The sequence below is a fragment of the Sebastes fasciatus genome, chromosome 9, assembly GCF_043250625.1.
Source record: "Sebastes fasciatus isolate fSebFas1 chromosome 9, fSebFas1.pri, whole genome shotgun sequence".
NCBI classification, from domain to species: Eukaryota; Metazoa; Chordata; class Actinopteri; order Perciformes; family Sebastidae; genus Sebastes; species Sebastes fasciatus.
In genome coordinates, this window is record NC_133803.1 from 1,085,001 (window position 1) to 1,112,975 (window position 27,975).

A 27,975-nucleotide genomic window follows, 5' to 3' on the forward strand; every position below is an offset into this window, starting at 1 on the left:
TTAATCTCTCTCTGTGACTCCAGCACAGCGTTAGTGCGGACGGACCGGCGCCCCTCAGCAGTCGATGCTCAGGGCGCAGCTGACCGTGCGCCTTCGGAAGCCTTCGGGAGCGCACGGTCAGCTGCTGTGGAGACGCGTTGTGTTTGTTACTGGTTCCTGATGAAAGACCATCAAATAAAATGTTTTCTAGCTTCCACCTCAGTGACAAACACTTCAATTTCACACTTCGTGAAATTCTTCTTCTTTGTTCCTTTTCCAGCGTGATTTGCCGTTGTTATTTGGACAATAAGTGACAGCATGGCGCGTGTTTATAGTCATTTGCATAGTTATTAATGGGAGGAGACAAGGCGGACCAAGTGGCACGTGCAGCTGCGCTCAATTTCACGTTCATTGAGATGTATAAAGGAAAGGTGCGCAGGAACAGGCGTACGCACGGTTTTATACATGTGGAAATTTCTGTGCGTATGTACTTTTCCAATTTTATGAGTACACCATCTTCCAGTGTGAAAGCTGCGCAGTCTTTTATACATGAGGCCCCTGACCCAGGATTCAGCCTCTCCGTTCTGACCCGATGACTGCTGCAGCATTTCCCTGACCGCAACCGTTCAAAGGGGCCATTGTTGGGACTGATTCTGCCAGCCTTTGTCGCCCCGCCTGGTGGAAATGTCTTGTAGACTGGGGAGGGCATCGCGACAGAACCACTGCCAGCAGGGCCTCGTGGTTCTGCTGGGTCCTGCTGACGTTCTCTGACAACAAGAAGGTTTGGAGTGTTTGTGGGGACATCGGAAGCAATAAAGGACAGACGGATCAGGGGTCTCATTTATAACTGTTGCGTACGCACAAAACGGAGCCTGAAATGTGCGTACGCCACTTCCCACGCAACAGTTGTGATCTAGAAAAACAAACTTGACGGGAGAATGTGCGCACCGGTATGGAAACTTTGACCCGCACATTATGGAGGCACCGAGGCAGGGGAAACTGCAGACGCAGGTGGTGAGGTGGTGAATTGAAGCCAGACTGTAGACATTAAATGTCATTATACGTATAATGATGCCTCTCACACATTTAACTTCTCTTCATACTTATATCCACTTTATCATAAACATTTAAAACAGCAGTGTTCTTTGTGTTAGTGAGCCATAACTATTCCATAAACACCTTAAAAATGTAAAATATATCAGCCAACTCAAATCAAATTCAGCTCAATATCTCATCAGCGCTGTCTCACCATCACGGTCCCTCCATCACCAGAGCTCAGAGGAGAGGGTCGGACTACCGACACTCGCAGTCAGCTGTAGCGCCAATAGTTTTAATAATATTTTCTAATAGTGTGCATATATCACCAAGTACGATTTTAGTTTTCATAAAGTTGTTGTCTGATAAATCGCTGCAGTGAACATGACATGACTTATTCATTTATTTATGGTTTATTTGATAGGGACATATACATATATATATGAAAACAGCTATATGCAACTATCAGACTGTCTCCAGTGCGTCACCTCGGTGCGCCACACACACTCTGCCTCCCCCAGTCACCTCCACCCGGCACATCTCCACCAGTATGGAGAGTGTAAATAAACAAAGTGGGGAAATAAAACCAGTGACAGCTCTCACAAAATCGTTACTCTCCATATCCTCATTTTCATTATCAGTCCTAATCATAATGCAGGACAAGTTCACCATAAAAACTTAAATAAATAAATAAATAATCAATAGTATTCTCCTGTCAAACTTCCTTTTTCTAACGATATCCAGCATGGGGGGGGATATTACTGATTGTCTTGATCATTTTAGCAAGTTGTGAATGGATGGGTCTGACTCCTGTAAAGATATAAACACAGCAGTGGCACTGGTAACATGGTGTTGGTGGATTATACCGGCACTGTGAGGACTACTACTCACTACGTGAATGACAGAATCAGGAGGGAACGTGTGTTCGGAGACCTCCTCACCTACAAGCTCCTCCATCTCTGTGTTAGAAAAACTCCTTTTCTCTGTCTTCCTCTCGGGAGTCGCCGTGATTCACCGTAAAGAACCACTGATCAACAGGCTCATTCACATGCAGAAACATTCATGAGGTGCTTTGCATTGACCATTTATGGTTGAAAGTGGGCGTGTAGAGGGCGGAATATGAGGCGGATCCACGTGCGCACATTTCCAGGTGGACTGTGATTTATAAATGGAACATTGCGTGCAGGTGTGCGTACGCACAGTTTTGTAAGTCAGATTTTTTTTTGGCGCACGCCATTTTTGGCTTTTGTGCGCACGTACATTTTTAGTATGAATCCTACGCACTGTTTTATTAATGAGACCACTGGTCCTGTTGTCCCCCACAGCAGACGGCCTACAGCAGAGCCTGGACCTGCTAGAGCAGTACTGTCAGACCTGGGCCTGCTAGAGCAGTACTGTCAGACCTGGACCCTGACAGTAAACCCCAAAAAGACCAAAATAATGATTTTCCAAAAAAGATCCAGATCTTAGGATGTTCTACCAAAGTTCTCAATTGGTACAAAACATGTCATTTTTGTCCAGGCCAGTTTCATTAGTTTGTTTTTTAAAATGATTCTGTTGAACCACAATTCAAAAACAATATCTGATTTTCATTAGTTCATTTTCAGTAAATTTGTATTTATTATTACTTTTGTCAGTTTCAAGTTATTTCAGTGACCATTGTGGGTTTTTCTTTCTTTAACGGAAGGGTACCAACAATTTTGTCCACGTCTGTATATCTATATATATATGCAACGAATTAAAAAGAGTGAATGACGTTCTTGGTGGGATAAGTCATACAGTAAAAGACCTTGTTGAAAAATAAACGTTTGTCTCAACTCACCTCGTCGCTTTACATTCTGTGTATCTCATCTAAACGGCGCCGTATAGCTGCTGCATTTGGCTCATTGTTAGGTGTGCCAGGGTCCGGTTCATCCATCTGTAGCTCCAGGGGACACAGGCTCACCACGGTGGTTTGCCACATTGTGCAGCACGCGATTTTGTTTTTGGCACGGTGGTTAAGGCATGTCATCTCTGGGACATTAGTTTAAATATGTTTTTGTTGTGCCTTTCTGATGTTAAACATTATGCGCAAACTAGTTAAGAAATATGTAGGGTTTTGTTTTTTATCCCACATCATAAATAAAGCTCAGTAAGTTGAGTGGGAAAATTATTTTTACACATTTAGCGAGTTTCAGTACTTTTATAGTTTGGCACTGCCAGATGACAGAGTTTGGAGGACGGCCCGCACATTCTCACGACTGGTCTAGAGTTTGCGGCACGGTCCGCACATTCTCACGTCACGTTGATTTTTATACATCCCGGCGTGAGTGTGAAACACAGCGTACGCAACATTTTAGTACATGCGCACCGTTTATACATGAGGCCCCTGGTCCTTAGTGGGACTCATGTCATACACCGTGCAGTACTGTAGTACTGATAGTACTGAGGTACTGTAGTACTGATAGTACTGAGGTACAGTAGTACTGATGTACTGTAGTACTGATATTACAGTACAGTAGTACTGAGGTACAGTACTGATAGTACTGAGGTACTGTACTGTAGTACTGAGGTACTGTAGTACTGAGGTACAGTACTGATAGTACTGAGGTACAGTACTGATAGTACTGAGGTACTGTAGTACTGAGGTACAGTAGTACACGGAGAACACACAGGAACACACGGAGAACACACAGAGAACACACGGAGAACACACAGAGAACACGCAGGAACACACGGAGAAGACACGGGAACACACGGAGAAGACACGGAGAACACACAAGAACACACAGGAACACACAGGAACACACGGAGAACACACGGAGAACACACAGGAACACACGGAGAAGACACGGGCACCGCCCCGCCCCCCCCGCTAAATAATACACACCTTGTTTGATTTTTCATGTTTTATGTATTTAATTCAACTTTACAACATTTTCTTTAAATGTTATCTTACAGAAAGAATCAGGGGGGTCTCAGACTAGCGGCCCAGGGGTCCGATCTGGACCGCCAGATCTTATAAGTTTCAGATGTTTATTGTTCCATCTGGCCCATAAATACAGAGAGGAAGACTCTGAGGACAGACAGCTGATCTAGATGCTCATTCAAAGCCTTCTCTATCAGAAACTACATCCTCACTTTTATCTATTCATTTCATTTAGTGGCTTTAAAGTCGTCAAAATTAACTATTTATTATAAAAATAGTGGAATCAGCCAATTCAATAGCAACCACATGTCATTAGGTTCTGGTTGCTAATAAAACCCAGAGGACAACCTTTCCATCAGATTAAATTAAGACCACAAAGCTACAAGGCACTGATGAGTAACTCATCTCACATAAACTTGGTGTGGAAGCATGACCGAAGCATCCGACGGGTCGGATGACGTCACATATTAACGTGTTAAAGAGCAGATGGAAAAACAGGTCATGGGCCACAAAGGGTTAAAGGTTAACTACTACCTATAACATATAAGGCAACCGATAAACGCCTCCTCATAAACAACACACACACACACACACACACACACACACACACACACACACACACACACACACACACACACACACACACACACACAGCGTCAACCAATAGCAGAGCTGCGTTCATGTTGTTGACCTCTACCACTAGAGTCCAGATGGAGGAGACGTGTCTCAGCTCATAAATCTCTGCAGCAGAATACAAAGTTCAGACACCTTTGACCAGTTTCCACTCAGTCATCACTCAGGAGGAAATGTCTGGCTTATATTAGTTTAGGTTGGCTCAGTATCCTGATGGCTGGTTGCACAAAGTCCCACTGGTCTGTGTTGTTCTACCAGCCTGAGGTAACTAAACAAAGACGGACTAACTGAAGATGCTGAGCAGAGAACAACAGAGCTCAGTGGAGGTGGTTGGTCTGGAGAACCACTGGAAGCAGGAGCTCTGTTCATATTCTAACCTTTACTCTTTACTGTGGTAAGAGACACTCTGGAGCCTTAGAGATGTTGGAAATAGACCCAATATGTAAAGAACACTTTGGACATATGGACAAATGGAATCAGGAGATCACCAGAGAGATAACAGTTCATCCTGAATGTGGACCAAATATCAGGACAACCCTTCCATCCACTGATACTTTGTTTAGAATACATTAGATGTCTATCATTAGTTGATGGATTTGTCTGATCGGAGCCAAGGTCTTTGTGCAACCAGCCCTCGGTACTGCCTCTAATCACTCATCATCATGTCTTGGTTTTTCTGACCTGGATACAAAATATCAGGAAGTATTTTTTCTTCCCACAGAGGAAGAGGTCCCACTCTTCTTCCCCATGCTGAATGGGTTAATATGCAGAAGCTGTTAAGTTCATAGGACGGTGAGCCGGGCTACTGTACGGAGAACGTTACTCCTGTTTCACGTCTCCCTTCAGCGTCCTCTTGACTCTGGAGTACGGGCTCAGTGCGTCGTCCATGATGAAGTCGTACAGGACCTTCACCCACGAGGAGTACTGAGGCAGGTCATCATAGTACTCTGCTGCTATCTTCTTCACCTGAAACACAACCAGAGGAAACACTGCTGAGTGGCACCTTCAGCTCATGTTTTACACTTAACAATAAAGGCATTCTGTTCTATTCTATTCTATTCTGATCTACACAGCCTAGAAATGCTTTCATGTCTGAAACAGACTGATCATGTTGAAGTTTCACTTTAGTTTCCCGTGTCAGCAGGGTGTGGTGCTGCTGGTGACTGATGTGATAAACTGTAGGTGGAAGGAGCTGATAACGTCTGTGGAGAGCAAACATGTCAGAAAGAAATCCTTCAGCTCTGTAATTTACTAATTTACTTACTTGACGTGTATTGGAATAATGACTATAACGGCGTGTCCAGACTGCCTGCGTGAACAGCGCCTGACAGCCGCCTCGCTGAACGGCTGCCTCGCTGAACAGCCGCGTGATTCACACATTGGGTGTTCAGACAGGTAGAGTTTGCCTTTTAATGGCCATTTCATTTCATTATAAATGTCATCTATATTTATTTGAGACAGAGAAAGGTTAAATGTGTGGTAATTTGTAAATAATAGTAATAATCCACCATTAAAACTCCATACTATATTCATTCATGGAGCTCTCCAAGTCACTGCATGTTCTACAACACTGTCTTGCACATATTTCAGAATAAAAGCCTTGTGTTAACAAATGAAGTAATTCTGTCCGCAGAAAAAAATGCTTGAGGGCTTTTATTTTTAAATGAAAGCAGGAAGTGTTGATTTAAAAACGTCTATACTTTTTTTCATCTCCGGGACATATTATCTAAATTCTATAGATGTCTAGACATGTAAACTGTAGTAATGTTGCTGATATGATGTTAATATACTGTCAATAGATCACCTTCACTGTCTGTTGTTGCTGTGAACTGCGCAGCTCGCATCAAAAATAGGCTCTCTAGAAAAGCTGAGCTGAGACGCAGCCGAATTATCCGTCCAAAGGCAAGTATAGAATCAACATTAGTGTATATGGAGAATAACATTTCCATTTATGGATGAATATCTAGGTGGGTTTAAAAGAGAGAGAGAGAGAGAGAGAGAGACAAACAGAAGAGATGCACCGAGACAGAGAGAGAGAGAGAAAGAGAGAGAGACTAACAGAAGAGACGCACCGAGACAGAGAGACAGAGAGAGAGAGAGACAGAGACAGAGACAGAGACAGAGAGAGAGAGAGAGAGACAGAGACAGAGAAACAGAAGAGAAACACCGCCCACGTTTGTGTTTGTTGACTAGAAAGTTCATGAGTCTCTCAAACTACTACTTCACTACTTCACTACATTACTACATGTTTTAGGGTTTTATTATTTTCATTATGAAACTTTTATCATATTATCTGTATTTTCTATCTGACCTTGTTCTTTGATCGTATTGTTTCTGAAGAGATCAGAGCAGAAATGATGTTGATGTAAGAGTTATGATAGATAATAATGAGACTCCATCCTCACACAGTAACATGCACATCCTGTGTTTGTCAGAGGAGTTAGTTAAGCTGCCTGGACAAACATGTCTCCACCCAAATGAGTCCTTCCTTTCTAAGCTCATGATGTGTGCCACCTGTGTGTAACTACGTATGAGCTCCGTAGCCAACCGGCCGTACTAACCATGGGCAGCCTGCAGCCCGGGATGCTGGGGAAGTCGTGGTGCTCGTTGTGGTAGCCCACGTTGAAGGTGAGCAGGTTGAGGGAGCCATAGTAGGAGTAGGTCTCATGGCCCTTGAGGAACATGTAGTGCTCAGCTATGAAGTGACCAGAGATGGGATGTAAGCCCATCCCCAGCAAGGAGCCAGCCAGCATGTAGACCACAGGCTTAGCCCCCCACAGCCAGCAGAGCAGGATGTCAAAGGTGAGCTGGAAGGCCACGTTGGTCACTTCCAGCTGAGTGATGGGTTTGGGGTTGATGTAGAGGGGCCGGATGGCATAGAACAGCGGCTGAAGGATGATCCAGACGAATTTGCGGAAGCGTGTGCAGAAGAACCAGCCTTCGAACTCAGTGGGGATGTCTACGTCTACCCCATCTCCACCCAGGTAGCGGTGATGGTCCAGGTGGTAGCGTTTGAAGGAGGCAGAGTAGGGCAGGCCGATGGGCAGGTTGGCAAACATGGCAAAGTAGCGGTTCCACATGGCCTTGTTGTTTCCAAAGGCCGTGTTGTGGGAAATTTCATGAATAGCGAGGGTCATTGAGTGGTTGATACAGCTGCCAAAGGCATAAGTCCAAAACAAAACCCATTTCCAGTCCAAGTCTTTGACCATGTAGAAAGCTAAAAACTGTATAGCTACCATCATGCACACGATCCACTTCAGCCTCAGGTCAGGACCCATCAACGACTTGATTTCTGGGTATTTGGCTGGAGGAGAAAAACAAGAGATTTCATTAAACTCATGAAATAAAACTTTGTATCTGATCATCACATCATCTCATATCACAAGCTAACAAACATAACTAAAGCTGCAAGTAGCGTTGAGCGGGCCCCCTCGCGCACGTCGGGGAACCCGCTGTCGTGAATTCCCATGAAGGACGGACACCGCACGCAACAGTTAGGGTATATTTTCTGCGTGGAGCGCATGGCGCTGTAAAGGACCTGTTGACAACCTGTGGGGCATCCTTTAAAGGCACTTCTATGAGGATGGGTGGCAGTTTACAACAACTTCCTGTTTCCTGTAGGAGGCGCTATGACAATCACTCATAATGGCACATGTATGTCTTCAGGCCTGGACTGTTATCCAGCTTGTGAAATTTGGGGCAGTTCGGACTATGTAAAGTCAAGTTACAACAGCCTCCTGTCTCATGGTGAAACATCGAAATTCGCCGCGCTGCCACAACAATGCCGTTTCGCAAAAACACAGAAGCTTCGCAATTTAGTATCATGAAGGTGTTGATATTCTGCTGCCTGACTTTGAGATGGATCTCTTGAATCCTCTAGGAGGAGTATCGCACAGTTCCATACCTATAAAGTGACAAAATGGCGTCTTCTCACATGACCTATGACATCACCGTTCGAGCGATCAAAAATTCCTTTGCAGTTTAGCATTACATTAGTTTGAGGGTTATACCACCCAAATCTGATGAAGTCTCTAGCAGGAATTCGTAAAAGTATGCATAAAATACATAGAAAATGCACATAATTCAAGATGGCTGACTTCCGGGTGGGCGGAGCTAATGAAACCCAATGAGGAATATGTCTGAAATAATGAGCAGGATGTGCATACCAAATTTCATGATTATAGGATCAACTTTGTCCAAACTATGGCCTTAGGCCTTAGGCCTTGGGCGTTAGGGGGCGCTATGGAGCCCGCTTAAGACGCCAAACCCAATTGCTGTATATTCACGTACAGTTCACAGGTGACCATCTTTTTACCAACTTTCATGAGTTTTTGAGTACACCAAGGTATGTTCAAAGGCTAAAAGACATAAGGGGGCGCTATAGAGCCAACATGCCACGCCTAAGCCCAATTAGACCACCAAATCAAAGTAAGTACTAGTGTGGATGTGTGTGTAAAGTTTCATGAGATTTTGTGGATCCTAAAGTCCTCAAACATGTGTTGGTAAATTTTAAAATCACGCAGGAAATCCAAGTTGGCTGACATCCTGTTGGCCGAAAAAATCTAGAAAATATTTAATACGCCTTTGAAGATGTGAGCAATGACCTGCTCGAATTTCGTGAAGATCGAAGTAACTTTCTCTGAAAACCTGCCGCTATCGAGCCCCTTGGGGTCCTGGCACTTTCGTGCTCGGGCCCTAATGAAGAAAAGTTTGATTCATCTGCATTGATTAGATGAAGAGAGTGTAATATCCTAATGTAATATACTGTCAAGAACAATCAGACTTGGCACCAAGAGTCTACTACTGGTTGTCACCTTGTGACATGTATTCTACCATCCCACGATTCTTTGATCAGTCAGAAGGTTAAAGGTTAGAGCCTTATTCTATTTCACGAGATTTCAGGAGGGATCAAGTGTGTGCAGTAACTAGGTTTCCACATGCAAAACTTTCAAAAAACAGGTGAGAAAGTCACCACTTTAGGATTGCAGAACTCTTAACACCGAAGCTGTGGGCTTCTTCCTTTAATTTATGAAACATTATTAATGAATAGGAGGGCTAGAGTGAGATGCCTAAAATGGAACGTCCTTTGCAAAGCTTGTAAATGATGTGATTGTTGTTACCACAGTGTTCAGAGGTGCTACTCTTGTCTTTTTGAGGCTGTAGATTGTGCTGTTGTTGTATTGGACTGCATTAAATCCTCTGTGCAGAGGGTGAACCAAACAACAGAACCTCTTACAACATAATGCAATCAGGCATAGCACTGCCACACTATCAGTAGGTACTTTAAATTAGGCTGTAACTATGCAGTAAATCCTTTTATCAAATATTTGATATCTTAATCACTGATGGGAGCCTGAAGGGCATTTCAGGTGATTAGCTGTAAAGTCATTCAGCCCCAGGCCTTTCCACATGTTGAGCAGTAGTCCACCAGACTAGTAGGGTCTACAAGTCTCGTCTACAAGCCAGTGCAAATTATTACTATCCCAGTATTCGGGCATGGACCTCGTCCACAAAAAGGTAGGGTCAGTAATGCTGAGAAACTAGCAAGAGTACACCAGATTTGAAAGATAATCCAACCAAAAACTCAGTTCAGTGTTGCTAACTCTTTTCCAATGAAAGTAGCAGCACAAGCTCCAGAAGTCCCTCAATCTAGAGAGAAAGTCTCCAAGTCACTAATACCCCTTTCACACCGAGGACTCAACCGGGGTGGATTGTGTGTCTGAACCCGCGTTGACTGACTCGGCATCACGACCCAGGTCGAGAGATGGGTCAGACCAGGGTAAGACCAGGGTCAGACCAGGGTCAGACTAGGGTAAGACCAAGGTCAGACCAGGGTCAGACCAGGGTCGATTTCGATGTGAATGGCACAACTGGGGGCCATTCACAAATACATCCCTTGTATTTGTTACAAGGGATGTTAATAATTAACCAACATTAAGAATTTTAAAAGATTAATGCTATCATTAACGGTTAAAAGAAATATTAAAAGATAGCTAAAAAAGCTGAGCAAAACTCAGAGGAGCGGCTCGTCACTTTAAGGAGAATAGCTGGTCCACCCCAACAGTCCACCTTAAGAGAGTCTGAGCCGGAGTTACAGACACAGGAAGGTACAGTGAAAGGGGTATGGGAGGTTAAGACAAGTCTCAGCAAACACCACCTCATTTATTATGTTGTCCCTCCACCCCCACAAGGCTGAGCTGGCCCTCAGTGGGAGAGGCCTGAGGCATGTGACTGTATACAGACCAGCAGTAACAAGGCCTTAGATCCACAGATCCTCACAGCTCCACATCAGCACAAATCACAGACCAAGTTAGGTTAGAGGCTGTTAAAAACTAGGGCTGCCACAATTAGTATTAGTATTATTATTATTATTATTGCATCAATATTTTAAATCAACGCAAGTGTTTTTTTAAAAAAATCTTTTGTCTTTGTAGCTGTTAAAACCACCAGGGACAGATTTACCGTTAAAACCACCAGGGACAGATTTACCGTTAAGTTAGGAAACTGTCTGGAGCCCAAACTAAAAGAGCCACAAACAGCTCTACATTTATTATGATGTTTAGATATAAAAAGTATTGAATTATGTTACTATTATAACTCATGGTACCCCAAAATAACTTACTCACTGTGTATTTCTACTTCAGAGGAAACATTGTAGTACTACATTCACCTGACAGAGAAATGTTACTGGTTACTTTGCAGATTCAGATTTGACTCACAAAATATAACAATTAAAATATGGTGCATAAATATTCATTAAACTACCCAGCATCATAATAGAATATAAATATTCATTGAACTATGCAGCATCATAATAGAATATAAATATTCATTAAACTACCCAGCATCATAATAGAATATAAATATTTATTAAACTACCCAGCATCATAATAGAATATAAATATTCATTAAACTACCCAGCATCATAATAGAATATAAATATTGATTAAACTATGCAGCATCATAATAGAATATAAATATTTATTAAACTACTCAGCATCATAATAGAATATAAATATTTATTAAACTACCCAGCATCATAATAGAATATAAATATTTATTAAACTATGCAGCATCATAATAGAATATAAATATTTATTAAACTACCCAGCATCATAATAGAATATAAATATTCATTGAACTATGCAGTATCATAATAGATTATAAATATTCATTAAACTATGCAGCATCATAATAGAATATAAATATTTATTAAACTACCCAGCATCATAATAGAATATAAATATTCATTGAACTACCCAGCATTATAATAGAATATAAATATTCATTAAATTATGCAGTATCATAATAGAAAATAAAGTTCCACCTTGAACAGACGTTAAGTACATTTCAGTACATTGTGCTGATAAGACCTCTCTAATATTATATTATCAATAATAATAATAATAATAATAATAATACCTCTCTTTCATTCTTCACTGGAAGTAAACATTTGAACGCAGGACTTTTACTGTGTGGGTACTAATAGTTTTACTATTATTAGTTAATAGTTGTACTATTATTAGTTAATAGATTTACTATTAATAGTTAATAGATTTACTATTATTAGTTAATAGTTTTACTATTAACAGTTAGTTTTACTATTATTAGTTAATAGTTTTACTATTAACATTTAGTTTTACTATTATTAGTTAATAGTTTTACTATTAACAGTTAGTTTTACTATTATTAGTTAATAGTTTTACTATTAACATTTAGTTTTACTATTATTAGTTAATAGTTTTACTATTAAGTTAGTTTTACTATTATTAGTTAATAGTTTTACTATTAACATTTAGTTTTACTATTATTAGTTAATAGTTTTACTATTAACAGTTAGTTTTACTATTATTAGTTAATAGTTTTACTATTAACATTTAGTTTTACTATTATTAGTTAATAGTTTTACTATTAACAGTTAGTTTTACTATTATTAGTTAATAGTTTTACTATTAACAATTAAAAGTTTTACTATTAACAGTTAATAGTTTTACCATTAACAGTTAATAGTTGTAGGCTATGTGAAATAGTTTAGTAGACTATACTCTACTTTTCTGCAGAGCATGACAGGGACACTTTTTTAGGATTTGTTCACAATATTTAATTAGCCAGGCTTGCTTTAGTAAATCTTCTATTCATTGTTTCCATACTAACATGGCTTTAGTGTGAGTGGACCAAAGAGGATTGAATCATTTCCTCCTGATGTGTTAGTGCACGCTACTGGTCATAGAAACCCCTACTGGAGGACATATCGGTTAAAGAGCTGGATTAGCCTGGTCTTCTGTCCCAGGTTATCCATCTATGGTACTATCTGAATCTAGGATTAGTAGTAGTAGGGTAGTAGTATATGTGAACCGTTACTGCAGCTGGTGTGGGAGCAGCTCCACAGAGAGTTATGTCATCTCAGGTCTCAGGGTGTGGCTGACTAACGTTCCTGTGGCTGGAGACTGGAGACTACACTGCTAACGTTACTGTTTCATGAAGCTAACTAGCTGCTACCAGCCTGTGAATGTGGAACTATCTCCATGTAGAGAGGAGCCATGTTGGTGTCTGTCTGTCTGAACCTCATTAAAACACCAACTAGTCCCCACCGTTAAACCGGACCTAGAGCCGTTAGCTAACACTTCAAAGGGCGGATATGGAACCGTTAGCTCGGGTACGTTAGCTAACCGAGTCATCGGATATGGCGCAAGGTAGTTTTTAGACACCATTTATATACCTGAACTACCGTTAAACTACCGTTAACCGGTATTCATCAACACAGACACCCAGCAGAGGTAACAGAGTTTTATCAAAGTGAACTACAAGTTGATCTAAAACGTGCTAACGGAGAAGCTAACTAACTCACCCAGGATCTCTTTCCTCCGGTCGGCATGCGGCTGCTCCGTATACACCCACTCGTAGTCCTCACGGGCGACCCGGTTCCCCATCTCTACGATTAACGGTAACGTTTTAGATCACTTTAGGGACAAAGAAGGAACTCAATATCACAAGATGGCTTCAAACAGACAACTTGTCTTCCACTCTACGGTCCTCCTCCTCTCCTCTCCTCTCACTGGCTCACCCACCCGAACATCAGCCAGCTCTGCCCCCTGTCGCCAGCTCCTCCTACCGGCGTCACGGGACCGTGAGGACGGGGAGGACCGGGAGGACCGGGAGGACGGTGAGGACCGACCGTTCAATGACGCAGTTGTTGAATGTTAGAAAGTAGCCTGAAGTTGTGATCTGAAATAACAGATGGACATTTGACCAGTAAGGCTACAGTAGTTTAATGACACGTTTTATCATATGAGATGGATTATGAATGAATTATGGATGAAATGTATACCAGGCTCTCTATATTGTCCAAAACTCACCCATAAGGAAACAATAGTGCTCTACCAGTACAACCCAGGAACAGTGAATACACAAACATAGTATGGCCGCTTAAAGTATAGTTTTGATTTAAAAAGTGTTTTAAAGTGGAAATGAAACGTTCAAATATCGGTTTACCAGATGGATTTATACTCTAATAAACTATTACTGTATAACAGAAAAAAAGAAGCCTTGAATATCTTTTGTAACAAGAGCGCCACCATGTTGCAGTACTCTACCCTGAGGCTGAGTCAAATCAAAATCAAATCAAATCAATTTATTTTTGTATAGCGTCAAATCACAACAGAAGTTATCTCAAGACGCTTTATATATAGAGCAGGTCTATGACCGTACACCATAGTTTAGAGACCCAACAGGATCCACCAAGCGCACTGTGGCCAGGAAAAACTCCCCGATTACTGGGAAGAAACCTGGAGCAGAACCGGGCGCAGGGCGGGCGGCCATCTGTCGAGACCGGCTGGGGGGACAGATGGATAGAGTGAGAGAGAGAGAGAGAGAGATAGATAGAGAGAGAGAGATAGAGAAGCAGCCACAATAGCAGTCTAGCAGCTGTAATAGCTAATACAAGTAGGACTGATAACACAAAACCAATAGTGGTGGATGGAAAGAGTGATAATACAACTATCGGAAAGCCAGCACTGTCCAGCATCTCTCCTCAGTACGTCCATGTGTATTGGTGTGGTACGTCCCTGCGATCGATGCCCGTGCGTTGGTTCCTGCAGCATCAGCATGCTTGCTGGGAGCTCTTGATGTCTTTGGCAGTGATTGAGAAGTGTTATTCTCCAGGCTGCCACATTGTCACTAGGTGTTGGAAATCCCTCGTTAGCATTGGTAGTCCCTCGTACAGACGTAGTTAATTAGGGATGGTAGCAGTTGGTGTCAAGCAGGCACCGACGCGGCAGCAGATGCAGCCACAATACCGGAGACCACCAAGATCCAGGTGAAACCCTGCTCCAAGTGTACCCATGCTCCAGGTATAACCTCGCTCCAGGTGTGACCCCGCTCCACGGTTAGCTGCGAGACAAGGAGGCACAAGGACTCCCGGGAAGGAATGAAGTTAGTAACAACATGGACATGGGACATGAGTATATACAGAAGGAGAGGGGAGCTCAGTGTGTCATAGGAAGTTCCTTATGACAGTGTGTCATAGGAAGTCCCCCGGCAGTCTATGCCTATAGCAGCTTAAGTATAAGCGTTATCAAAGAGGAAAGTCTTTAGCCTACTCTTAAATGTAGAGACGGTGTCTGCCTCCCGGACTGAAACTGGGAGCTGGTTCCAGAGAAGAGGAGCTTGATAGCTGAAGGCTCTTGCTCCCATTCTACTTTTGGAGACTCTAGGAACCTCAAGTAACCCTGCATTCTGTGAGCGCAGTGCTCTAGTGGGGTAGTAGGGTACTATGAGCTCTTTAAGATATGATGGGGCCTGACCGTTTAGCGCTTTGTAGGTGAGGAGGACGACTTTAAAATCTATTCTGGATTTTACAGGCAGCCAGTGCAGAGAAGCTAATACAGGCGTAATATGATCTCTTTTTCTAGTTCTAGTCAGTACACGTGCTGCAGAATTCTGGATCAACTGGAGAGTCTTTAGAGACTTATTGGAGCAGCCTGATAATAAGGAATTGCAGTAATCGAGTCTAGAGGTAACAAATGCATGGACTAATTTTTCTGCATCATTTTGACACAGGATGTGCCTGATCTTCGCAATGTTACGTAGATGAAAGAAGGCAGTCCGTTAGGTTTGTTTTATGTGAGAGTTAAAGGACATATCCTGGTCGAAGACAACTCCCAGGTTCCTTACGGTGGTGCTGGAGGCCAGGGCAATGCCATCTAAAGTAACTATATCATTAGATAATTTGTTTCGGAGGTGCTCAGGGCCTAGTACAATAACTTCAGTTTTGTCTGAGTTTAACATCAGGAAATTGCAGGTCATCCAGGTTTTTATGTCCTTAAGGCATGCTTTAAGTTTAGTTAACTGGTTTGTTTCGTCTGGCTTGATTGATAGATATAATTGGGTATCATCTGCATAACAATGAAAGTTTATGGAGTGTTTTCTAATAACATTGCCTAAGGGAAGCATATATAAGGTAAATAGAATTGGTCCAAGTACAGAACCCTGTGGAACTCCGTGACTAACTTTGGCGTGCATGGAGGACTCATCGTTGACATGTACAAACTGAGATCGATCTGATAAATAGGACTTAAACCAACTTAGTGCAGTTCCTTTAATGCCAATTAAATGTTCCAGTCTTTGTAATAGGATGTCATGGTCAATGGTGTCGAAAGCAGCACTGAGATCTAGCAAGACAAGTACAGAGACAAGTCCTTTGTCCGATGCCATTAGAAGGTCATTTGTCATTTTCACTAGTGCTGTCTCTGTGCTATGGTGCACTCTAAATCCTGACTGATAATCTTCGAATAAATGATTGTTCTGTAAAAAGTCACACAGCTGACTGGCAACTACTTTTTCGAGTATTTTGGAGGTAAAGGGAAGGTTAGATATAGGTCTATAGTTGGCTAGGACCTCTGGATCAAGAGTGGGCTTTTTAAGAAGAGGAATTAACTAAAAGGACTGTGGTACATAGCCTGTTAGTAAAGACACATTGATCATATCCAGTAAAGAGGTGCTAACTAGAGGTAAAACTTCTTTAAGCAGTTTAGTTGGGATGGGGTCTAGGAGACAGGTAGATGATTTAGATGAGGAGATCAGTGAGGTTAATTTGTGGAGATCGATAGGAGAAAAGCAGTCTAAATATATATCAGGTTGTACAGCTGTTTCTAAGGTTCCTAAGTTTGAGGATAAATTGGTACCAGTTGACGGTAGGAGGTGATTAATTTTGTCTCTAATAGTTATGATTTTATCATTAAAGAAACTCATGAAGTCACTACTACTGAGGGTTGTAGGAATACATGGCTCAATAGAGCTGTGGCTCTCTGTCAGCCTGGCTACAGTGCTGAATAGAAACCTAGGGTTGTTCTTATTTTTCTCTATTAATGATGAGTAATGGGCTGCTCTGGCATCACAGAGAGCCTTCCTATATGTTTTAAGACTATCTTGCCAGACTAAATGAGATTCTTCCTGTTTGGTGGAACGCCATATCCTTTCCAGTTTCCTCGATGCTTGCTTTAATTTGCGTGTTTGAGGGTTATACCATGGAGCTGACTTCCTTTGTTTTACTAACTTCTTTTTTAGAGGGGCAACAGAATCAAGTGTGACTCGCATTGAGTCTGTAGCACTATCTACAAGATGATCAATTTGGGTAGGGCTAAAATTAACATACGAGTCCTCTGTTATATTGAGACATGGTATTGAATTTAATGCTGATGGAATCGCTTCCTTAAATTTAGCTACAACACTATCGGATAGACATCTAGTGTACACACTTTTATCTGATGGTGTATAGTCTAGTAATAAGAATTCAAAAGTGATTAAATAATGGTCTGATAAAAGAGAGTTCTGTGGAAAAACAATTAAATGTTCAATTTCAACGCCATATGACATAACAAGGTCGAGGGTGTGGTTAAAGCGGTGAGTGGGTTTATGCACGTTCTGCGAGAAACCAATTGAATCTAATAAAGAGATAAACGCAGTACTGAGGCTATCATTATCAACGTCCACATGAATATTAAAATCACCTACTATAATGACTTTATCTGTTTTCAGGACTAAGCTTGATAGAAACTCTGAGAATTCAGATAGAAATTCAGAATATGGGCCTGGAGCGCGGTACACTATAACAAATAAAATTGGCTGTAGTGCTTTCCAGGTTGGGTGTGAAAGACTAAGAACAAGGCTTTCAAATGAGTTATAATTTAGTTTAGTTTTAGGGTTTATTAATAGTCACACAGATACAACGGTAGAGACCATGAAAGACGGAGACTGAGGAGGACACACAGGACAGAAGAAAACTAAAGAGGGGACACTAATGTATTGTTCCTGGATGTAAAGATGAGTTTTACGATGTTAAAACCAAGAACACAACAGTCCGTTTCATAAACTGATGCTGAATCAGAGATCAGTAACATTACTGCAGCGCTGGCTAGTGGCACTGAAAGAGTCCTCCAACAGGAACCAGAGATATGGCGCCGACTGATGGCGACACGCTACGAGCCTCTCTCACTCTTCTCTTTATTTTAGCTCTAGTTATTAGTTTCTTAGCACAATCTACATCTTCTGCAGTCATTTATGACCGTCAGACTCTACTGGACATCAGACAAAATGTTCCAAACTTCTGCACACCGCCTGCGGTACTGAAAGACATTGTTAAATCAGAGGTATCCTGGTACACCGGCTACAAGCGCCAGCACAGGCGGAAACGAGGAAGACGTGGCGGGCTACTGGTGAGACTACAGCGGCGGCCTACTCGGCCTCCCATCCCGAGCATTTTGCTAGCCAATATGCAATCCATTGGCAACAAGATAGACGAGCTCCACTGCCGTATCAGCGCCCAGCGGGACATGAGGAATTGCAGTGTGTTCTGAAACTTGGCTAACATCGGACATTCCAGACAGCGCCATACAACCAGAGGGTTTCTCCGTGCATCACCTGGACCGCTCGGGGGACGCGACCGGCAAGTCAAAGGGTGGCGGCGTGTGCTTCCTAGTGAACAACTCGTGGTGCACCGATGTGGAGGTAATTTCCTACTCCTGTTCACTGGTTCTTGAACACATCACTATCAAGTGCCGGCCTTTCTACTCACCGAGGGAATTTCCCTCTGTCTACATCCCACCCCAAGCCAACGCTGCGGTAGCTCTGGAGGAGCTCCATGGCGCTATCACTGGCTACGAGAACCAGCACCCGCAGGCCATTTCCATCGTGGCAGGGGACTTTAACCACTGCAACCTTAAATCAGTGCTACCGAAATATTACCAGCACGTCAGCTGTTCCATTCGGGGCAACAAGACTCTGAACCACTGTTACTCCACCATAAAAGGAGCGTACAGGTCTATCCCACGGCCTCACTTTGGGAAAGCAGACCATTCTTCCGTGCTCTTGCTACCTGTTTACAAGCAGGAGGCAAAGAGGGAGAAACCCACCCTGAGGTCAGTCCAGTGCTGGTCAGCGGAGGAAGAGCTCAAACTCCAGGGTTGTTTTGAATCCACTGACTGGTCAGTTTTCAGAGATCCTACTAACCTGAGTGAGTACGCTGATACAGTTACTGACTATGTTCAATTCTGTGTGGACACCTGTATTCCCACTCGTACCATCCGCTCCTATCCAAACCAGAAACCATGGATTAACAGCGACGTCCGCCTGAGACTAAAAGAAAGGTCCGCCGTCTTCAAAGCGGGGGATGAGGAGCGTTATAAGGAAGCCAGGTACGAACTTAGGAAGGCCATCAAGTCAGCCAAAAAACAACACCGGGACAAACTTGAACAACATTGTAACGACGGGGACTCGAGGCGCTTATGGCAGGGCCTGAAAGCCGTAACAGGCTCTAAAACCAAGCCAGGTGGCCTCACTAACACCACCGCTTCATTCCCTGACCAGCTGAACACTTTCTATGCCCACTTTGAGCATGTCGTGGAGCCACCAGCACAGGGACAAATTCTCGCTGCGGATACAAACACACTCAGTCGGACAACACATCAGGTGACAGAGGCTGATGTGTGCAGAGTTTTTAAATGTGTAAAAGCAGGCAAAGCTGCCGGCCCAGATGGCATTACACCTCGGGTCCTCAAGTCCTGCTACAGTCAGCTTTCTTTTGTTTTTACAGACATCTTTAACCTGTTACGACAGTAAGACACCACACAGAGAGACATCTCTGTGTGGTTACAACATGTTTTAAGAAATCCATAATTGTGCCTGTGCCCAAGAAATCCCCTGCATCTTATCTGAATGATTTTAGACCTGTAGCCTTAACATCAGTGATAATGAAGTGTTTCGAGCAACTGGTTAAAGCATACATAAATAACAACATATCTGCCAATATTGACCCATTACAGTTTGCGTATCGGTCTAACAGAGCTGTGGATGATGCCGTATCACTGGCTTTATACACTGTGCTAAAACATCTGGAGGGAAAAAAAACATGTCAGAATGCTGTTTGTTGATTACAGCAGTGCTTTTAATACAATCATACAATCTCTTCTTGTATCCAAGCTGACAGACCTCGGCCTCTGTAATTCCATCTGCAGGTGGATACAAGATTTTCTGACAGGCCGACCCCAGACAGTAAGAGTAGGAAACAGATACTCATCTACCACAGTTCTGAATACCGGTGCTCCACAAGGTTGCTGTCTCAGTCCCTTACTGTATAGTCTGTACACATATGACTGTGTGGCTAAACATCATACAAACAGCGTTGTGAAATTTGCAGATGATACAACAGTGATAGGGCTCATTACAAATAACAACAAGATGGCATATAGGGACGATGTGAGGAACCTGACCATGTGGTGTCACAACAACAATCTGTCCCTGAATGCGGAGAAAACTAAGGAACTTATAATTGACTTCAGGAGAATTAAAACTGTTCAATCACCTATTGATATAAATAACACTCCTGTCCAAATTGTCAACAGCTTCAAGCTCCTAGGCATCCATATCTCTGACTCCCTCTCCTGGTCCCTGCACATCAGCAGTGTCACAAAAATGGCACAACAGAGACTGTACTTTTTGAGGTGTTTAAAGAAACATGGTATGTCCACCAAAACCCTCATCAACTTCTACCGGTCCACAATAGAAAGCATCTTAACTGGATGCATACTGGTCTGGTTTGGCAACATTACATCACATGACCACAAACTCCTGATGAGGACAGTGAAAACAGCATCAAAAATGATTGGATCACCGTTACCACAGTTACAGGACATTTACACCACTCGCTGCGGGAAGAAAGCACTTTGTATCATGCAGGACACAAGTCATCCAGCATATACACTTTTCTCATATCTCCCTTCAGGGAGGCGCCTACAGAGCATCAGAGCTCGGACCTCTCGCCTCAGAGACGGTTTTTACCCTCAGGCGGTCAGACTACTGAACAGTAGCACTAAATGAATGCAGAGCTGTGGATTGTTTTATGGATGTTTTAGGTTGTTTTATAATTTTATTCTTAGGTATTGTCTTATTTATTGTAGTATTTATCAACTGTACTATTTATAGATTTTAAGGGCTGAGAGAGAGCCAGGGTAAAATGCATTTCATTGCATTTCACTGTACACTGTACTTTTAAATGCATATGACAAATAAACTTGAAACTTGAAACTTGAAACTTGAAACTTGAGTCCAGCTGACTGTCTCTCCATCTCTTGTCCTCTCCCCTCTCTGATCACCTGTCTCTGTCTCTCCATCTCCTGTCATCTCCCCTCTCTAATCACCTGTCTCTGTCTCTCCATCTCCCGTCCTCTCCCCTCTCTGATCACCTGTCTCTCTCTCTCCATCTCCTCCCCTCTCCCCTCTCTGATCACCTGTCACTGTCTCTCCATCTCCTGTCCTCTCCCCTCTCTGATCACCTGCCTCTGTCTCTCCATCTCCTGTCCTCTCCCCTCTCTGATCACCTGTCTCTGTCTCTCCATCCCCTGTCCTCTCCCCTCTCTGATCACCTGTCTCTGTCTCTCCATCTCCCATCCTCTCCCCTTTCTGATCACCTGTCTCTGTCTCTCCATCTCCTGTCCTCTCTCCCCTCTCTGATAACCTGTCTCTGTCTCTCCATCTCCTGTCCTCTCTCCCCTCTCTGATCACCTGTCTCTCCATCTCCTGTCTTCTCTCTGATCACCTGTCTCTGTCTCTCCATCTCCCGTCCTGTCCCCTCTCTGATCACCTGTCTCTGTCTTTCCATCTCTTGTCCTCTCTCCCCTCTCGGATCACCTGTCTCTGTCTCTCCATCTCCTGTCCTCTCTCCCCTCTCTGATAACCTGTCTCTGTCTCTCCATCTCCTGTCCTCTCTCCCCTCTCTGATCACCTGTCTCTCCATCTCCTGTCCTCTCTCTGATCACCTGTCTCTGTCTCTCCATCTCCCGTCCTGTCCCCTCTCTGATCACCTGTCTCTGTCTTTCCATCTCTTGTCCTCTCTCCCCTCTCGGATCACCTGTCTCTGTCTCTCCATCTCCTGTCCTCTCTCCCCTCTCTGATCAACTGTCTCTCCATCTCCTGTCCTCTCTCTGATCACCTGTCTCTGTCTCTCCATCTCCCGTCCTGTCCCCTCTCTGATCACCTGTCTCTGTCTCTCCATCTCTTTTCCTCTTTCCCCTCTCTAATCACCTGTCTCTGTCTCTCCATCTCCTGTCCTCTCCCCTCTCTGATCACCTGTCTCTGTCTCTCCATCTCCCGTCTCCCCTATATGGAAAAAGTATATCAAATAGCAAATATTGCCATATCAATGTATTAAAAAAAGAGGTCATATCCAAAATATAAAATATAAAAAACAACTGACAGTAAAACATAAACCTACACAGAGTTCCAAATGTCATTAAACTGATCTACGTTGATGGCATCATCATTCAGAGCCAGTGAGGACATACTAGAGACACCAGAGGTGTTTACATGTTGGTTATATCAGCTTTTCCTTTGGTTTTACCATCAGAAATTATTGTACATTCTTCTGCGTGCAGTTTAGATTTTCACCCACACAGAGAGGTGCAGTTGGTATTTATTTTGACATGATACCTTGCATCCGCTGCTGTGTCCTCAGTACTGCTATTTGTCAGTTCCTCAATTGCAGCCACTGAGAAGTCATCTTCTCTGCAAAGATTTTTTTTGGCAGGAAGTACCTGTCAAACCACTTCCTAAACAGCTCACTGTCCGTGGACCCTGCTGGCGACTTCCCGTAGAGGGCATCAGGAACCCCTTCCTTGTTTTTTTTTTGTTTTTTTAAAGTTATTTTTTTGGAGAGATTTTTCAAGCATTTTATTGATAGGACAGTGGATAGAGTGTTGGAAAGGGGGAGAGAGAGGAATGACATGCGGAAAGGACCACAGGCCGGATTCGAACCCGGGTCCACCGCTGCTAGGACACAGCCTTGGCAATACATGGGCGCTCGATCTACCGACTCCGCTAAAGCTGGGGAACAATAGTGTGGATGGGCGGGGGAAGAAGGTGGAAAAAGGGGGAGAAAGGGGGGAGAGGAAAAGAGGAGGAAAAGAGAGGAAAAGAAAGAAAAAGAGAGAAAGAGAGAAGAAAACACAGTTCTGTAGCTCTTATTTTCACCCACATGGTGTTTTGAAGTCTTTATACACCATAGTATTTTTGTTAAAGAATAAAAACATTATTTTTTGTGCTTTTCGGGGGGAACAATACATGTCCACTTGAGAGGTAGTTCGAATCTCGTCTCCGGCAGGGTCGAAGTTTATAATATGCAGTAAAAAATAGTTTGTGTTGCTCGTGTAAACTTGAATTGACTCAAGATATAATTTTAATGCAAGACTTGTGCACTGCAACTAATACATTAATATTGAAAATCGTTCAGGTTTCCTTATACAGTCATATAACTGGTAGATTACTACAGATAACAAATATACAAAACATTATCATCATCCATGATGATGTTTTGCGTTATTATTATTGCATACATCCTCCTTATGACTGATTAATGAACTGTTAGGCAAGATAGGTCAAAATGTTAGTAGAATAAATCATAATGTACTGGAGAATAGTTGAGCAATATTGGGATGGACTTGCTGTGTGTAATTAATTAAAAAAATAACCATAGGAATACACATGAATTGAGACAGTAATGATATTAAAGCTTTAACTTTATTGTCTTTGGGCCTGGAACACGCAAAACAACAAGAACAAATAATTTGAAGAAGATAATACTATTCTTAATGTTTGTCATTGGGTCTGATTCCCTGCAACATCAGACAGAATGATTTACAGCACACAGATTCACCAGAAACTCCTTCAGCTCAGACTCCAGCGGGGCCTCCGGCAGTGACCAGCCCACTGTAGATTGCTGGGCCCTCTGTCAACGTCCAGCAGGTTTTGCTACAGGGCCACAATTGTGCTTCCCTTATAAAGAAACATGAAAAGAACAACAGAGACTGAATATTTATTCACACAACAGGCTTATGTGAGTAATTAATGAAATGAAAACAACAACATTGTCTTATTCTTTTTGGACTAAGCATGGTATTCCAAATTACAGATATTACTAACCTGCTGGTTGCTGAGAGTCATGGAGGTCTGTGTCCTCAGTTCTACCAGGTGCTCTGCAAGGCTGTCAACCCGATCCATACCTGGCACACCATGCCCGTCCCCTAAACATACAATTTATCATCAGTAAGCAAATAAACAGGATAAACTGCTGTGAAATTACACTACATGTAACATATAATGTCTTAATGTCCGTATGCTGTCTGTTGTATGTTAAATAGATTCGACCCAACTGTTACTATTGCTTTATTGTGAGGTTTATGTAAACATTACTTACCAACTGTATTTCTGCCACCTGAGACACCAGGTGAGGATTCAGACTGAACTGCAGGCTGAGCTTCTGGGGCAGAGGATGCAGGATGACTGACAGCCTGGAGAAGTCTAAACAGACATTGAAATAAAACTTATATGTAGAAACAATTTCACACATATGATAATTATGTTTCTTTTACCTTGAAAAACCTTGCAAACTACAGTCATGTTTATATAACTTTAGTATGAACATTTAATATAACGTTTATGATCATATAATCATTAATCATGAACATTAATATAACACAGCAGTTATCTGACAGTTACCTGTCTGAGCTAAAAACAGTGACTGTGATAGTAAACTTTGTTTCACAACGCTAAGAAGCTAATACAGCAGCAGTCATACTGTATATAGCTTTAGTATTAACATAACGTTTATGATCATATAATCATTAATATAACACCACAGTTATCTTACCTGTCTGAGCTAAAAGAAGGGACTGTGGTAGTGTTAGTTTAACAACGCTGAGGAGCTCATACAGTAGGAGTAACGTTACCTCTATGTAACTGTAACTGTAACGTAGCCTCAGCATAATGATCAGAGCTCTGAACAGATGATAAAGTGATTGGTAACTAATTCACCAAGTCTAGCTAACATAATTAAAGCCAGGCTAGCTCAGACAGAGTAACATTACAAACCTATTCATTGATTTCACAGCGAATCTTAATCAGCCCACATTAAAAAACGCCAGAAAGCTAAAACACGTTTAATCCGTATTGTCTAAGAGAATCCAATATCACTGTTACGTAATGTTAATAATGACATTTATCTGTCTTTAACTGAATATAATGTTAATAATGACATTTACCTGTCTGTAGCTGAATATAATGTTAATAATGACATTTACCTGTCTGTAGCTGAATATAATGTTAATAATGACATTTACCTGTCTGTACCTGAATATAATGTTAATAATGACATTTACCTGTCTGTAGCTGAATATAATGTTAATAATGACATTTACCTGTCTGTAGCTGAATATAATGTTAATAATGACATTTACCTGTCTGTAGCTGAATATAATGTTAATAATGACATTTACCTGTCTGTAGCTGAATATAATGTTAATAATGACATTTACCTGTCTGTAGCTGAATATAATGTTAATAATGACATTTACCTGTCTGTACCTGAATATAATGTTAATAATGACATTTACCTGTCTGTAGCTGAATATAATGTTAATAATGACATTTACCTGTCTGTAGCTGAATATAATGTTAATAATGACATTTACCTGTCTGTAGCTGAATATAATGTTAATAATGACATTTACCTGTCTGTAGCTGAATATAATGTTAATAATGACATTTACCTGTCTGTACCTGAATATAATGTTAATAATGACATTTACCTGTCTGTAGCTGAATATAATGTTAATAATGACATTTACCTGTCTGTAGCTGAATATAATGTTAATAATGACATTTACCTGTCTGTAGCTGAATATAATGTTAATAATGACATTTACCTGTCTGTAGCTGAATATAATGTTAATAATGACATTTACCTGTCTGTACCTGAATATAATGTTAATAATGACATTTACCTGTCTGTAGCTGAATATAATGTTAATAATGATATTTACCTGTCTGTAGCTGAATATAATGTTAATAATGACATTTACCTGTCTGTACCTGAATATAATGTTAATAATGACATTTACCTGTCTGTAGCTGAATATAATGTTAATAATGACATTTACCTGTCTGTAGCTGAATATAATGTTAATAATGACATTTACCTGTCTGTAGCTGAATATAATGTTAATAATGACATTTACCTGTCTGTAGCTGAATATAATGTTAATAATGACATTTACCTGTCTGTAGCTGAATATAATGTTAATAATGACATTTACCTGTCTGTAGCTGAATATAATGTTAATAATGACATTTACCTGTCTGTAGCTGAATAGGCGTTTCTGCGACGACGGCGGTGAATAGTTCAAAAGTCCCTCCTCCGCATCGCGTCCGCTGGGACGGCTGTGATTGGCTATTCAAAAATGGATGACGTGGCGGAGATCAGCCACACGATTCGTTGCCTGAAAATGGAATCCAGAGCTCCGATTGGCTGTATCCGCGGTGAAAATGGATGACGTCGGTATTGAAAATGGATGACGTCGGCAGTGAAAATGGAAAGCCGCCACATGATTTGTCTAGAGAAAATGGAAATCCTGGAAGCTGATTGGTCGGCAGACCCACTCTATCCCTCTCCCGCTGCCGCTAACCAGCCGCCCAGGAACCCCTTCCTTGTTAAGAGGCCCCCTGGATATCCCCCCTAGTAGATGATGAGTCCAGCTGAAACCCTGTCTCATCGCAGTTGTATATCTGGCGGGGTTTCTCCCTCAACTCGTTCTCCTCCACGGTGGTGGTGAGGAGCCTGAAGTAGTCCTCGATGGCCCCCCTCTTGGCGCAGGATACCCTCCCACAGTCAGTTATAACTGGGGTCCGGGCTGTAAGGTGACGGTGGTGCCGCTCCCTGAATTTCATCCACCACGTCTGGCCAAGCACAGTCTTCGGTGCGTCCTGGTGGCGGAGGTTGTAGATGGCCAGACCGTGGGCCAGGACCTGAGGCTTCGACAGTGGAAACCCGTTACTGGCAGAATACAAACAGTACTCTGCCGAGGAATTCTCATGTGACCATAGACGCAGTCAGAGGCCATCCTTCCTCTGACTCGGTCACTCAGGCTGGACTTCAGGACCCCAAACTGCTGGGCTGCCTGCTATAGAGTGAGCCTGCCTGCTTCCACCTCCTGTCAGGCCTGTTACATGGCCTCCTTGGTCCACTTCCTCATCTTCCTCTCCCTCTTCTTCATCTGCCGGATGTTGGGCATCTGCAAATGCACTTTTATTTTTTGCAGGCAGGAATAAAATTCGAAACTAGGCTTAAAGGCACATTTCATGTCTTGAATAAGGTTGATACATTCTATAAATGGCCACATTACTATGTATACACATGCACAGCCTTTCTTATTATACACAGCCTGGGGAGCATCATGTACTAGACTACTTCATTGTAGGAGCAGTCTGGGGAACATCATGTACTAGAGTACTTCATTGTAGGAGCAGCCTGGGGAGCATCATGTACTAGACTACTTCATTGTAGGAGCAGCCTGGGGAACATCGTGTACTAGACTACTTCATTGTAGGAGCAGCCTGGGGAGCATCGTGTACTAGACTACTTCATTGTAGGAGCAGTCTGAGGAGCATCGTGTACTAGACTACTTCATTGTAGGAGCAGCCTGGGGAGCATCGTGTACTAGACTACTTCATTGTAGGAGCAGCCTGGGGAGCATCGTGTACTAGACTACTTCATTGTAGGAGCAGTCTGAGGAGCATCGTGTACTAGACTACTTCATTGTAGGAGCAGCCTGGGGAGCATCATGTACTAGACTACTTCATTGTAGGAGCAGCCTGGGGAGCATCATGTACTAGACTACTTCATTGTAGGAGCAGTCTGAGGAGCATCATGTACTAGACTACTTCATTGTAGGAGCAGCCTGGGGAGCATCGTGTACTAGACTACTTCATTGTAGGAGCAGTATGAGGAGCATCATGTACTAGACTACTTCATTGTAGGAGCAGTCTGAGGAGCATCATGTACTAGACTACTTCATTGTAGGAGCAGCCTGGGGAGCATC

The 27,975-nt window shown here is 42.4% G+C and overlaps 1 protein-coding gene, 1 long non-coding RNA gene and 1 pseudogene across 2 annotated transcripts in view; all 3 read right to left on the reverse strand.

The window, feature by feature from the left end:
* Positions 1-3,892: 3,892 nt before the first annotated feature.
* Positions 3,893-27,975, reverse strand: part of degs1 (delta(4)-desaturase, sphingolipid 1) — a 36,306-nt gene continuing 12,223 nt past the window's right edge. The window contains exons 2-4 of the mRNA XM_074645479.1: positions 13,404-13,780; positions 7,117-7,859; positions 3,893-5,521 (exon numbers count right to left, since the gene is read on the reverse strand). Of these exons, the coding sequence (XP_074501580.1) occupies positions 5,375-5,521; positions 7,117-7,859; positions 13,404-13,485 (972 nt within the window). The 5' untranslated portion in view covers positions 13,486-13,780 and the 3' untranslated portion in view covers positions 3,893-5,374. The remainder of the gene's footprint in view (positions 5,522-7,116; positions 7,860-13,403; positions 13,781-27,975) is intronic.
* LOC141773618 (uncharacterized) lies at positions 14,177-17,761 on the reverse strand (annotated as a pseudogene).
* LOC141773616 (uncharacterized) lies at positions 23,659-24,800 on the reverse strand. Its single transcript, XR_012595165.1, has 3 exons — positions 24,297-24,800; positions 24,023-24,123; positions 23,659-23,875 (listed from the first exon to the last, which is right to left on the reverse strand). It is a non-coding gene; the product is annotated as an uncharacterized LOC141773616 (long non-coding RNA).